This window comes from Myxocyprinus asiaticus, chromosome 23 (assembly GCF_019703515.2).
Source record: "Myxocyprinus asiaticus isolate MX2 ecotype Aquarium Trade chromosome 23, UBuf_Myxa_2, whole genome shotgun sequence".
NCBI classification, from domain to species: domain Eukaryota; kingdom Metazoa; phylum Chordata; class Actinopteri; order Cypriniformes; family Catostomidae; genus Myxocyprinus; species Myxocyprinus asiaticus.
This window is the reverse complement of record NC_059366.1, coordinates 45,982,696-45,996,797: the sequence shown is the minus strand read 5'-3', so window position 1 is coordinate 45,996,797 and position 14,102 is coordinate 45,982,696. Positions and strand designations below refer to the sequence as shown.

Below are 14,102 nucleotides of genomic sequence, written 5' to 3'. Positions count from 1 at the left end.
AATTACTTGTAGCAGTTAAATGTGATTGAAATTGCATGAACGTGAAGCTACAGCACTTTACTTAATAATAATAATAATAATAATTATAACTTTTTTTCTATGGCAGCTTTTAGCAATTTAGCACAAATTGCTTCACAAAACATAAAATCAAAACACTTACAGTAAAACACAACACGAATCATGTGAAAGCGCTGAAAACATCACTAGCCCCACGCATGCACACAGAACAGCGCGCCACCCCTTCACTCTGAAGCACACACACCGCTTATCTGTGCCTTGAATCGCAGATTTTTGCGATTTAATAATCACATATGACTATACCATGATTTGTTTTTAGGAAACATAGTGGCCAAAAAAAACAAAACAAAAAAAAACGCATTCAAATCATGTTATATTCACGATATTGCTTAAAAAAGTCATCACGATAATTTAGTGAATGTCCAATATATCGCCCAGCCCCCAGGACTCATATCATGAAGAGTGAGAAAACTAACTCTCCAGTCCAAGAGCATAAAATGAACCCAAACTCCAAAATCTTGCTGAGGTGTGAGAAGTGTTCTAATTTACACTTAAACGACACCTATTTACTGTTCAGTTTCGCCCGTCCAGTCACAGTGAGGTAATAAGGTGGAAGTAGGATAGATACTATTATTCCTAAACAGCAGAAGAACTAATGATACAGTAAGTGTAAATGTGGTCAAAATCTCGTGCTATTTGTGTCTGTGTGTAGCACCCACCGCTCTGCAGATTCATCTGATCAGTCCCTATGTTAGAAACGAGCTGAAAAGTTTATTTTGATCCAGATCCTTGATCATTTCAGTGTGATCAGAACAGTTTGAGCGACACATTTCAGCACAGATTGTTTATGAATCTGTCACAATGTAATGCTTGAGAAAAAGGCTGTTAGTGAAGGATGATGCAGGACTCACATTGGACTCGGCATCAAAGCCACTGGACGTTTACATAGAAGTCTTAAAGGCACAGAAACAAAACAAAGATAATTTAAATATTATGGGTCAGAGAGAGGGTGGAAAATGGTTATTAAAAAACTAAAATATGATTGTATTTTGCACAAAACATTGACTAACATTATAAGTGGACCTCAGAAAAAAGAAAATGAATACAAATAATAATAATTAAATAATTGAATAATTATTTATATAATTAATATATAAATAATTAAATAAATAATTATATATATATATATATATATATATATATATATATATATATATATATATATATATGTCTCTATCTAAAGTCTGGAAATGAAATGAAATGTCATTAATTCAATTAGGGACGTGTCTTTGCAAACTCAAAAAAAAAAAAAAATTTGCAAAATCAATTTGAATGGAAATGTCTGATTTATTGATATACTGTAACTGACTTTTGATTGCTGACTTCGGGACACGGGTTAATCTGAGCACAGTTTGAGACATTGTTGAGATCTCTTGTGAAACTCTGGAGGAGAAACATGTAAGATTACTGGGGTCTTTTTCTCAGGAGAAACACCTGAGATGCCGGAGGCTTCAGCAACATATTGTTAATGACAATTTTGCATTTATCAGCTATCTGAGCTTGGTGTCTTTAGCATGTTATTGCTCTGTTTCATTCATCCTGAAAGCCATGTGTGTGACTGGAAGTGCATCATCAGCTATTTGTTTGAATGCTGCATTGCTAGAAGTGCTTCAGGACGCATGCTATTTGTCTGATGCATTACTGGATTAACTCCAGAGATGAGACCTGACCTTGATTGTATGACAGTGTTGATGTGTGTGTTGTCATGCATGTAAATACTGTAGATTCACCCACACACTCCGCTTCGGTCTGTAATGTGCAAGCAACCCATTTAGCAGATATGATTCCAAAAACCATCATCCGTCTTTTCTTCAGTATTCTGCTATAAAGTGAACAAAGACTAAACACTGCATAAATCCCGGTGCAGTGACTGCTTCTGGCTTGTGAGGTTGCAGGTAGACCCCGTGACCCCACTGTAATGTTTACAGTCTGAATAATTTACAATTCTCCTTTGGTCTGAATCAATCGGTCCAGCTGAGATTTTAGGCTTCTGTTTATTTCTGTTGTGATTTAGGCCTGAAAGTTACTTTACGGAGGCACTATAATGGAGTCAAGAATGCTCAGTCAATGCATTGCAAATGCATGGTCACATTGTATGTACTTGCGTTCATGCCTTACAGACCTGCCTTCATTCTGGCATGGAACGCCCACTTATGACCATCCTATCAATCAGGGCAATTTCTAGCTATAAGCGGTATAAGCAGGTGCTTATGGCTCCCGAGCCACCAGGGGGCCCTGCAAATAATGGTAGTTTTACTAAAAACTGCAAGTTTAACTCAGGCATCTGTTATGGCTTAATTAGACAGGTATTGGAGCCCCCTTGTGGCCCGAGAGGGAAGGGAGAAGGTGGGGGTTGCGGGGGGCCTCCAAGTAGGATTTTGCTTAGGGCCCCATATGCTCAGAAACTACCCTGCAATCAATTTACCCTTCACTAAACCCCGTCTCAAATGTGTTTCTGACAGTCCTATCTTAGCAACTGTTGCCATCCGCCATTTCTCAAACAAGTGTTTTTTACTAACGTGATTCTATAGAAATGTGTTTGTGTAGTTAAGCAGTATTTGATAGAAATGATCTAAAAAAAATATAGGAAAGAAAATGTTTACGGGTCACTTTTAATAGTGATGCCTCAGAACAAATGCATCGCTATTCGCCAATCAAATTACAGTATGTCCAGAGAGGAAACACACGGTATTTTGTCTCTGTTTTAATCTTTAAATGAACATGTATAACATCAGTAAGGACTAGGTCATTTGTGATTATTAAATAGTCCACTGATCATGGTTGATTGATCTAACCACAATTATTTGAGTATAACTGCAGTGATTGTGGACTTCACTTAAAATGATGTGTGAAAGTGAAGAACTTATTTTATTTTATTTTATTAGCTAGTTTGGTTGGCTGGGTACCAAAAAACAACAGTATAAATGTTAAATTGACCCAGAGACATATTTTCAGTATTTTTTCAGTATTAATCGTCAGCTTAATTTCATAATCACATGCCTAGTAAGGACACCAACATTTGCTAACGTAACGTTAATTAATTTACGTATTGAGTCAGATCTGAGTAAAGGTGATTGTAAATTAAGAGTTCACAGCATCAAAGTGAATGTGTGGAGACAATATGAGAAATTTTGTTCACTTACACTAATGTCATCAGGTGTGTAATCGCTACAAAACGACACTTTTCTCTTTTCAAGTGACTGATAATCATTCGCCTCGATTCTAATTCACAGCCCCCACAGTTTTTAATCACATTACGGTTTAATTTAACATTTTATTTGACCAAAACATCAGATAAAAGTGCTTTGTAATGTCACTCCCCATTCCAGCCCACTTAAGGATAATATCCATTCCGTTTATGAGAATATTCAGGCAAAAAAATGCAGCGTCCACAGCGGTCTCCCATTCATTTCTATGAGAAGTCCTGCAGAGTTTGTCAGAGCGGGCAACAGTAACCAAGGGGGGCGGAGCTTAGCGAGGGGTCGAATCCTGATTGTTTACATTTACAGGAAAATATGTCACACTATGAAACAGTAAAATGGCTTGCGAATGCTGTTTCATGTTGGCTTTGAGGAATTGTGGTTCTATTGGTGTATTTTTACTGCTAAACGTTTACAAGACTCAAGCCACAAACACTCTAACAATATAACACAGCCGCAGGAAATTTATAGCACACCCCAAGTCAAATAAATTTTCCCCGTTGCTGTATAAATGGTGGCTTGTGTGTACATCCTCTTCTTTATTTATGGCTTTTGTCACATCTGTGATTTTTTGTGTTGTCTCTCCTCAGAATCCTGAGCAACAATAAGATCTCCGTGCTGAAAAATAATTCTTTCCTCGGTCTGGGCGCTCTAGAGAGACTGTGAGTACAATCGCCATTTCCATCTTATTGTTATTGTTCTGTGTCGTGAAGATATAATGGGGGAGATTTGGCTTCCAGTCATGTAGATATCATATATATCAATAAATGCCTAAAATGATGGTCATAAATCACTAAAAATATGTTATTCCAAAAATATATCTGCCTCTAGTTCCAGACGATTATTGATTTCTCCAGTTGAGGCCTAAAAGGTTTGTGTTTCTACGTGTGTGTGTGTGTGTGTGTGTGTGTGTGTGTGTGTGTGTGTGTGTGTATATATCACTATTATCCGAATATCCTAAGGTGAGCCCGAAAAATGCAGCTTTTTGAAGAAATAGTTGCATTTTTTCTTTCAGTGTTACACAAAATAAGCTATTTTGCTAAATGCTTGCTCACGCTGCTCTTTTCTATACAATTAAAATAAATGGCAAGTAACAAATAACGATTTGTTTTTTCCTCCAGTCGCTCTTTAAATCATCGGTTATCTCAAGTCAGACGTGCAGCTCTGATCTTCCTCTTTTGGTGCGGTTTGCCACCGAGAGAGAAACCTAATTGAAATAATCAGAATAACACATGTAAAGGGCAGGCGGTGATATTTAGTTCCCGTGTGAATGTCAAAGTGTTGCGAGCAGGTGTGGTGGTAATGTGTGAATTTTCCAGCGCAGTGGTGAGAGTTCCTGTTCACAGGTAGAGCTTCATATGCCACTTTCTAGACCTGAATGCTGTTTTCTAATTATTTTTAGAGTTTTCTTTCTTGGATTTACAAAGTCATTGGCCCAAAAAAAGCACCAGATACACACCGAATACGCAGTAATTTGTACGGTATTATCAGACCAGCTGCATGACATCACCAGGCCATCACTGGATTGGATGGACGAACATGAATTTCAGGTCTACTGGTTTAGATCTTTTAACCTAAAATATACTGCATAATGTTAGCAAAAGAAGTATAAATCTGGGGAAAGAACTGCCTATATAGCCCCCATTTGTGACTACTGTAATTGCATGAAATTGTAACCATAGTCATAATACATTATAATACTTAAATATTCATGACTACACCTTTACAGAGTGTAATGCCTGATAAACAGTTACAGACTCCATTGATGTTACCAAACTGTGTTTACATTAAATTAAATTATATTAAATAAGATCCTGGCAAGTTGAGCCCAGTGAAGTCAATTTTAGTTTATTTCTATAATGCTTTTTCACAATATATATTGTTTAGTGTTGGGGAAGTTACTTTGAAGCTACTCATAACTTAAAGTAATTAATTTAATCAGTTAAGTCACACTTTTTTATGTTATGTAGGAAGTCAGTCTTTTTTAGATATACAACGACTGTTAAAGATGGTATTATTTCATTGTGCCATCAGAATTTCTGATTTAAATAATAATAAATATAGTTATATGTATAATACAGGGCTCCCACAGTCATGGAAAACCTGGAAATATTTGGGAATTTTAAAAATTGTGTTTCCCAGGCCTGGAAAAGTTATGGAAATGTTACTGAAGTTTCTATAGTAAATTTATATATTTCTCTCACTTTTCTCTGCCCTAAAATATGTAAGGAGTTTGACATCGCTTTTGAGTAAAACTTGCTCATTAGTGATGTCCAGTTTGTCAGTGAATCGTCCTTTGGAGTCTCTTCTTTTCAATTAATTAGTCAAACTCATTCAACAATCAGTCTAAAGTATTAATTTGCAGCTGGAGGTTAAGTCATTCACTAAATAGGGAGCAAGGGAGCATCCTATAGCTCTCTATGCAGCTAAGTGCATTCACTCCTAAAATCCGATCAGAAGTTGAAGTGAGTGTGGCTTTAAAATGTAGCTTGAAAAGCTTCACTATTTGTGAAAATAGCTGAACTTCTTTCATGCTACTGAAACATGCAGATAAGTTAGTTGCATGGCTACTTTTAGTTAACTCCTCTGCCACACTAGTATTGTTTCAGAGCAGCTTATAGGGCAGTGAACTATCCTTTAAAACCAGAGAGATTTCAATGTTACAGAAGCACAAGGTGGTTTTCACGGGTGTTATTTTAAACTCTGTTTTTATTGCACACTGTTTTGTTTTCCTGATGGAAATGCGACATGCAGGATTCCTTCAGTTGTTTTCCATGCAGTTTACACCTGAGCCGTATCGAGAATCCTCTCATGTATTCCATCCATTCAGCGCACTGACCAAACCTTTGCGTGACTTTGATAACTAAGTTGTCATTCTGATTGAGGGGCGTTCACTCTCTCTCTCTCTCTCGGGCCACATCAGTATTAATTCAGCTCCACTGACTTCTACTTCCCATCTGTATGTGTCAGTCAGACGCACCGCTGAAGGATTCTTTTGTTGCTCTCCCATTTTTTATCTGTCCTGTCGACAGGGTCTGTTTGAGTGCCAGCTGTTGCGTTTAACGGTACAAGCTGCTGGACGACTGCAAACTGAACAAAAAGATATGGAGCAGAGTGTTTGAAGAAGACATTTTCAATATCCTCAGAAAACTTTGATGATAGTAAATCAGACTATAAATTAGCTTTAACTCTGGTCGGATTGATTTTCACACAGAAATATGCACCTTTGCCTATTAATACGTTAATATGACTTAGCGTGGTTGAATATTATTGTACTGACTGATTCCATTATTTGTCATCTACTTAAAACATCCCTCTGGATCTTCACATCTTGAGATAAGAGACTGGTTATTAGCAACACTGTTGTTGTTGAGCACTCCAGATCTCCAGAGTTTTTTAAATGTAATAAAATTGTAATTATCTTCTGCACAGTTTTTCATCTGCTCCTGTGATGATGTTCAGAGAGAGAGAGAGAGGTGTAATCTAGTATTTATAAACATCTTTCGGTTATTGTTATTGTGGATAATTATGTACGCAGACATATTTCTTGTTTAAAGGGATATTATTAATTTATGAGATACAGTACGTCCTCTAACAGTGTCTACTGTTATCTACTTCACGGCTTTCATCCAAATTATCACTGTTGCATATTTACATAATACAGTACATTTACAAAAAAGTAACAAAACGTATCATTATATTTCCATGGTGATACTATCTTTGAAGTATCTGGGGGTACAATGCACAGTAAGGGTGAGTCTCGAATGAGTTTCGTTTGAATAGACAACAACGAAAACTCCTGGTTATGATAGCATTTAATGTTTTACATTATTTCTATCGTTCATAACATGTACTGGGCTGGCCCGTCAGAGGTCAGAGAGTCAGAGAGTATTCATAATCTGATCTGAACTCCAACAATTTGTTCCACTGGACTCTGGGGTCACTGAGAGCACTTTATAATCTCTGACCCTGTTATTGGAAGGAAACAGGAAGAGGAAGTAGGCTTTTAGACAGTGATGTCACAGCGGATACATAGGTGACTTTTTTATACCAGCGTAGTTTCCCGTCTGCTCTCAAAGCAGCAGCATTGCTGTGTTTTTGTCTATTTTGTGTGTATTTCTGTTTGTCTCTGAATAGCATCAATGTTTTTCATTCACAATTTGATGCTGAAAACGGCTGAGAACTGGACTAGTTTTTGGGATTGTCTTGGATACCTGCAGAATCAACGTCATTACCAGTAACTCACTGCCGTTACACAATAAAAGCCCTTTCATCGCTTGTGCCATTTGTGATCCCGAAGAGTGTGTGTGTGTGTGTTTGTGTTTTTGTATTTTCTGTAATTGTTGAAATCTATTTCATTAGTCTTGATCCATTTTTCCTTCACAAAGGAAGTTTTTATTGCTCAGAGATTGCTCTTTAATAGCTCAGGAGACTTTATGGACTTTATCTCTGATGTTTCTCCTTTAAACTGCATTCGAGAAATAAAAATAGATGCACATGAGTTACAGTGAGATTATAGAGCTATAAAATGAATGTGGATATCATAGCTCAGACCATTTGTCTTTGGAAAAGTTTGATGATAAATGTCTGAGTTCATATTGAGATCTCTGTCTTTTGCAGACTTTGGTATCTGGGAAATCTGAGCACAGATTGTGACACTGTTGATCTTATGTGACACTCTAGAGGAGACACATGTGGGATTACTGGTGTCTTTTTTTTTGTTTTTTATCCCAATTTGGAATGCCCAATTCCCACTACTTAGTAGGTCCTCGTGGTGGCACGGTTACTCACCTCAATCCGGGTGGCAGAGTTGCCTCCGCTTCTGAGACCGTCAATCCGTGCATCTTATCATGTGACTCATTGTGCATGACACTGCAGAGACTCACAGCATGTGGAGGCTCATGCTACTCTCCGCGATCCATGCACAATTTACCACACGCCCCATTGAGAGCGAGAACCACTAATCGTGACCACGAGGAGGTTACCCCATGTGACTCTACCCTCCCTAGCAACCGGGCCAATTTGGTTGCTTAGGAGACCTGGCTGGAGTCACTCAGCATGCCCTGGATTCGAACTCAGGACTCCAGGGGTGGTAGTCTGCGTCAATACTCGCTGAGATACCCAGGCCCCCAGATTACTGGGGTCTTTGTCTCATCTTTGAGTAACATCTGAGAAGTAGATTTGGGAACCGGACCCATTTTTTTAAAACATATCGGAAGCGTATGATTTTCATTTCTTCCAGTTACGTTAACAGTTACGGTACGTGCAATTTTCTGCCGATGTGGGTAAAACACCATACTGAAATACTCTGAAAGTGTTTCCTACAACTCAATTGAGCAGCACCGATTCTCAAATAAATAACTCTCTATAAATGACTCTTTATAGTGATCAATATGTAATTTAGGAAACACACCAGTTTTGTTGTAATCTGTGGAATTTTAAAATTAAAATAAAATGAATGAAATAAAATGTTATCACACTTTTTTGTTTGTTCAGATTTTTAATTAGGATCAATTACTGGATTGCATTTATGATTCTAAAACGTCTGTGAAAACATGTCTTGCAAGAAGAATATTCATTTTATCTCTGTTATATCTGCTCTGTCAAAATCGGAAATTATCTCATCAATTGGTAACAGGCTGCTGAGGGCAAAAACGAATTGCATTTCTTTTTTCCAAATAATTCTTCCTCTAAAGAATGTCAAGAATCATTCATGGAATCATTAAGAAAGTGGAATCGTTAAATTCTTGAGAAGCAGAAAATGTTTACTACATTTTTAATACGTGTTCCTAGTCTAATTGTGTAACATTCATCAGTGCACGTTATTCTTAAGAAGAAAAAAAGTATTTTTAAAATTTCATACATTTTTCATCAAACTTGCTCCGCCTCTGAAACGACTTTGCTTTCGGCTGACATCACCAAACCCTCTTATTACTCACTTCACACCATCCAATCAAGTTCTGATGGATAAAATCAAGTCCCATCCTATTTTTCCAGACGTAAAATGTTTTTAATGCCATTTCATTTTGACTTTAAGCGAAAGTCTCCATTTGCGCTCCATTTAATCTTCTTATGTGCTGAACTGTATGTTTGGTAAAAGCAGCATTTTCCCTCACAAATTAAAAGTTGTGCTTGTGTAATTGTTGTTGCAATATATTTAATGTTGCTCGGACACCAGTAGAATAAAGCAACTGAGCATATCCATTGTGTTTCGTAATGTTGCACAGTGTAGTATTTGACAGGATGTGACAGTATACAGTGCCTGTATCTCTGGAGTCTGAAAATCAGTAGATTGTTTAAACGGTTAGTACTTTCTCAACATGACATGCTGCTTTAGTGAAAACATCCCCTCAGTAGTGTCATTAAAACACTGCTGGATTCTCACTGATAAGTGTGTGTTACGCTGCTCTGTCAAACATATGCAGCAGCTGCTATTTGTTAGTTTTGGTTCATCCACTCATACTCTTCGTTAATTGTCCTCCTCATGCGGAGTACTCTTGAAATACACACAAGCGCTAAGCTCTCCATGTAAGGTTATATCCACATTAGGACATACAGCAATGGCCAAAAATATTGGCACCCTTGGTAAATATGAGCAAAGAAGGCTATGAAATCTGCAGTGTTTATCATTTTTATCTTTCATTCAAAACAATCACCCATTTCCACCATCAGGGCAATAATTAAGAAGTGCCAATCAGGGGCCTGGGTAGCTCAGCGAGTATTGACGCTGACTACCACCCCTGGAGTCGCGAGTTAGAATCCAGGGTGTGCTGAGTGACTCCAGCCAGGTCTCCTAAGCAACCAAATTGGTTGCTAAGGAGGGTAGAGTCACATGAGGTAACCTCCTCATGGTCGCTATAATGTGGTTCTCGCTCTCGGTGGGGCACGTGGTTAGTTGTGTGTGGATGCCATGGAGAAAAGCGTGGGCCTCCACATACGGCCACGTCTCTGCGGTAACGCGCTCAACGAGCCACGTGATAAGATGCGCGGATTGACGTTTTCAGACGCGGAGGCAACTGAGATTTGTCCTCCACCACCCGGATTGGGCGAGTCACTATGCCACCACAAGGACTAAGAGCGCATTGAGAATTGCGCATTCCAAATTGGGGAGAAAAAAAAGAAAAAAAGAAGTGCCAATCAACTGGAGATCTTAAGATTCGGCCTGGAAAAGGACGTGTGTCTATATTGTCTCCATGCACAGAGAGGAGGATGGTTTGAGTGGCCAAAGTATCTCCAAGGATCACAGCTGGAGAATTGTAAACATTAGTTGGGTCTTGGGGTCTGAAAGTCTCAAAACAAAATATCAGACATCACCTATATCACCACAAGTTGTTTGGGAGGGTTTCAAGAAAAAAGCCTCTGTTCTCATCCAACAACAAACTCAAGCATCTTCAGTTTGCCAGACACTACTGGAACTTCAGATGGGACCGGGTTTTATGGTCAAATGAAACAAAAAAGAGCTTTTTGGCAGCAGATGGGTTTGGAGCATACAATTATGAAGTAGTACCCAATGCCCACAGTTAAATATGGCGGTGGATCTTTAATGTTGTGGGGCTGTTTTTCTGCCAGAAGTCTTGGACATCTTGTCTGGATACATGACATCATGGACTCTATCGTATGCCAACAGATACTAAATCTAAACCTGATTGCCTCTGCCAGAAAGCTAACAATGGGCCAAGGTTGGATCTTCCAGCAGGACAATTATCCAAAACAAACATTAAAATCAACGCAAAAATGGTTCACTGACCACAAAATCAAGGTTCTGCCATGGCCATCCCAGTCCCCTGACCTGAACCCCATAGAACACCTGTGTGGTGAACTGAAGAGGAGAGTCCACCAACATGCACCTCTGAATTTGAAGGATCTGGAGAGATTCTGTATGGAGGAATGATCTCAGATCACTTGCCATGTGTTCTCCAACCTCATTAGGCATTATAAGAGAAGACTCAGAACTGTTATCATGGCAAAGAGAGGTTGCACAAAGTGATGAATAAAAGGGTGCCAATAATTATGGCCAATCTGGTTTGGAGAAAAATATTTATTTAATAATGAGATATTTCCCCTCTTTCAAGTGTTTCCCCTCTTTTTTTTTTTTTTCTTTTTTTTTATGAAAGATCACAGCCTTCTTTGCTCATATTTACCAAGGGTGCCAATATTTTTGGCCACAACTGTAAATCTTCACATTAGTGTCATGATGTGAGCTGTGCAGGTCAGGCTGAATGGAGACACCTGTAGAGTCTGCAGTGTTTTTGGTTAAGGAAGCCAATTATTGGCTAGTGAAATATTAGCTGCGATTGGTCGAGGCAGGGCACATAAAGTCATCATGGGTGCTAGAAAAGCATCTAGATGTCAAACAGGCTTTAGGCTGAGAAACTTTACTGCAGTAATTGATCGACTCTGAGTTGAGCCAGCTGGGAGACGGACAGCAAGAACTGTACCATTGCTTGTGTTGTAAGCAGCTGAGAAGAGATTTTCTGATGCAAAGATGATTCAAAATCGATGGTCAAATTAAAATGGACTATTTTTTTAATCATATATATTTACCTGTTCCTGGTCTCATCATTATTCCAAAGAGAGCAAAAAAATTATGTTTTCCTTCGTAATCTTTCATTAAAATCGAATAACTCGCTACGCCTTTGAAACAACCTTCCATCCTGCTGATTTAACCAATCCCTTATATTCAGCCATCTGTCAAGGAATATTCCGGGTTCAATACAAGTTCAGCTCAATCGACAGCATTTGTGACATAATGTTTATTACTACAAAAATGTATTTCGACTCGTCGAAATCAAATCACTCAAATCATGACTTATATGGCTGATTACAACTTTATAAATACTTATTTTTCTCTCTATTACTCAGCACCTGCCATTTTATGATATAGACACACTTACTCGACATACTAAAACACATCTTATATTTTAATGCTTTTATTACTGACTCACCTACATATAGACACTTATACATATATACACTTATTCCAACGTGGATAGCTTACGCGGTAGCTCACCTGACTTAGAGTCAGAGGACCGCGGTTCAAGTCCAGACATGAACTCAAGCTGATACGTGACAGTCATAGAAGCAGCACTAAATGAGGTGGTTTCTTCAAAAAATTAGCTTTTTCATTTCGCTTCTGCATTTTAAAACATTAATGGTTAGGTTTAGGCGTTGATTTGGTAAGGATGTCTCTTTTAAACATCTCATTTATATTTTAAAACACTATTGGTTAGGTTCAGGCAAAAGTTTTAGGTTAGGGAGGAATGTTTTTAAAAAAACAATCTAAAATTCACCTTAAAACCGCGTCTGAATACGACAGCATTTTACTTGCTTTTGGCGCCCCCAGCTGGACATTTCACTGTAAAACTGCAGCCAAATGTGTTATACAGCACGTACATATTGAATTGCAAAAATTTTGTCATGTACACGTAAATTTCATGAGACCAGGCTGAAAACTTCATTTAATAGCGATTACACATCAGCGTAAGTGAATAGAGCTGTGTATAAAATCTCATAACACACTCATTTTGATGCTGATGCTTATTTTCAATTGCTTTTACTATGACTTGAATCATCAATACATACATGGATTAATATTCAGTTATTAGCTTTAATTTATCTTGGAGTAAATGTAGGTGTCGTTGCAGATGTTGTGTTCATTTGGGAATGTGGGCTGACACAGTTTAATCCATAACATGCTCTTCTCCAGATTTATTTAAAGATTATTAAAAAAAAAAGAAAATTAAAAGAAAGAAAGAAAATCACTTCATGTATACTCTCTGGGTAACTCGTGTCACTATTACAGATGACCCGGCAACAACGTGTTTTACATTTTTGTTACTATTTAGATAAAATCCCGCTTAAAAGTACTCAAACACACATTACTTCCATAAGCTGTCATTGGAAAATAACAAACATGTGTCAGAGTAATGGCAGCAGGGCAACAGTTGCTAAGACAGGATAGGTCAAGGCGGGGCTTAGCAAAGGGTCAATTCTGTATGCGTGATAAAGATGATTGATGGCATGTTTGCCATAAATTGTTACATTTTAATTTTTGAAAGGTAACATATAAACTGTGATAAATAGTTTTTATTTGAGGTCTGGACACAGGTAATGTGATGAACGGAAAGTTTAATGATCCTGAACTCCAGACCAACAACCGTTCCACTGCAGTCACAGTCCATTTCAGCTGAACAGAAGTCATTTATCAGCCAATAATGAGCGTTAAATATTTTCCAACAACCACACTGAATCAGACTGATGCTGAGACAATTCAGATGTAAAAAAGTTTAAACAAGATGTAATGTTTTCAAATACATCATTTTTTTTATTTTCTCCCCTTTTTCTCCCCAAGTCCTCGTGGTGGCGTAGTGACTCGCCTCAATCTGGGTGGCGGAGGACGAATCACAGTTGCCTCTGCTTCTGAGACCGTCAGTCTGCACATCTCATCACGTGGCTTGTTGAGCGTGTAACCATGGAGACGTAGTGCATGCGGAGGCTTCATGCTATTCTCCACGGCATCCATGCTCAATTCACCATGCACCCCACCGAGAGCGAACCACATTATAGCGACCACGAGGAGGTTACCCCATGTGACTCTACCCTCCCTAGCAACCGGGCCAATTTGGTTGCTTAGGAGACCTGGCTGGAGTCACTCAGCACACCCTGGATTCAAACTCACGACTCCAGGGGTGGTAGTCAGCGTCAATACTCGCTGAGCTACCCAGGCCCCCCCATTTGTTCACACTTTGATTTAAAGGCTTTTATTTAAATGCATATAATTAGCTTTGTAGACAAATAAAAACAAAACTGATTTGCTTTACAAAA

General features: G+C 38.3%; 1 protein-coding gene across 1 annotated transcript in view; it reads left to right on the top strand.

The window, feature by feature from the left end:
* Positions 1-14,102, top strand: part of LOC127414358 (adhesion G protein-coupled receptor A3-like) — a 152,210-nt gene that overhangs the window by 13,134 nt on the left and 124,974 nt on the right. The window contains exon 2 of the mRNA XM_051652331.1: positions 3,869-3,940. Coding sequence (XP_051508291.1) covers positions 3,869-3,940 — 72 coding nt within the window. The remainder of the gene's footprint in view (positions 1-3,868; positions 3,941-14,102) is intronic.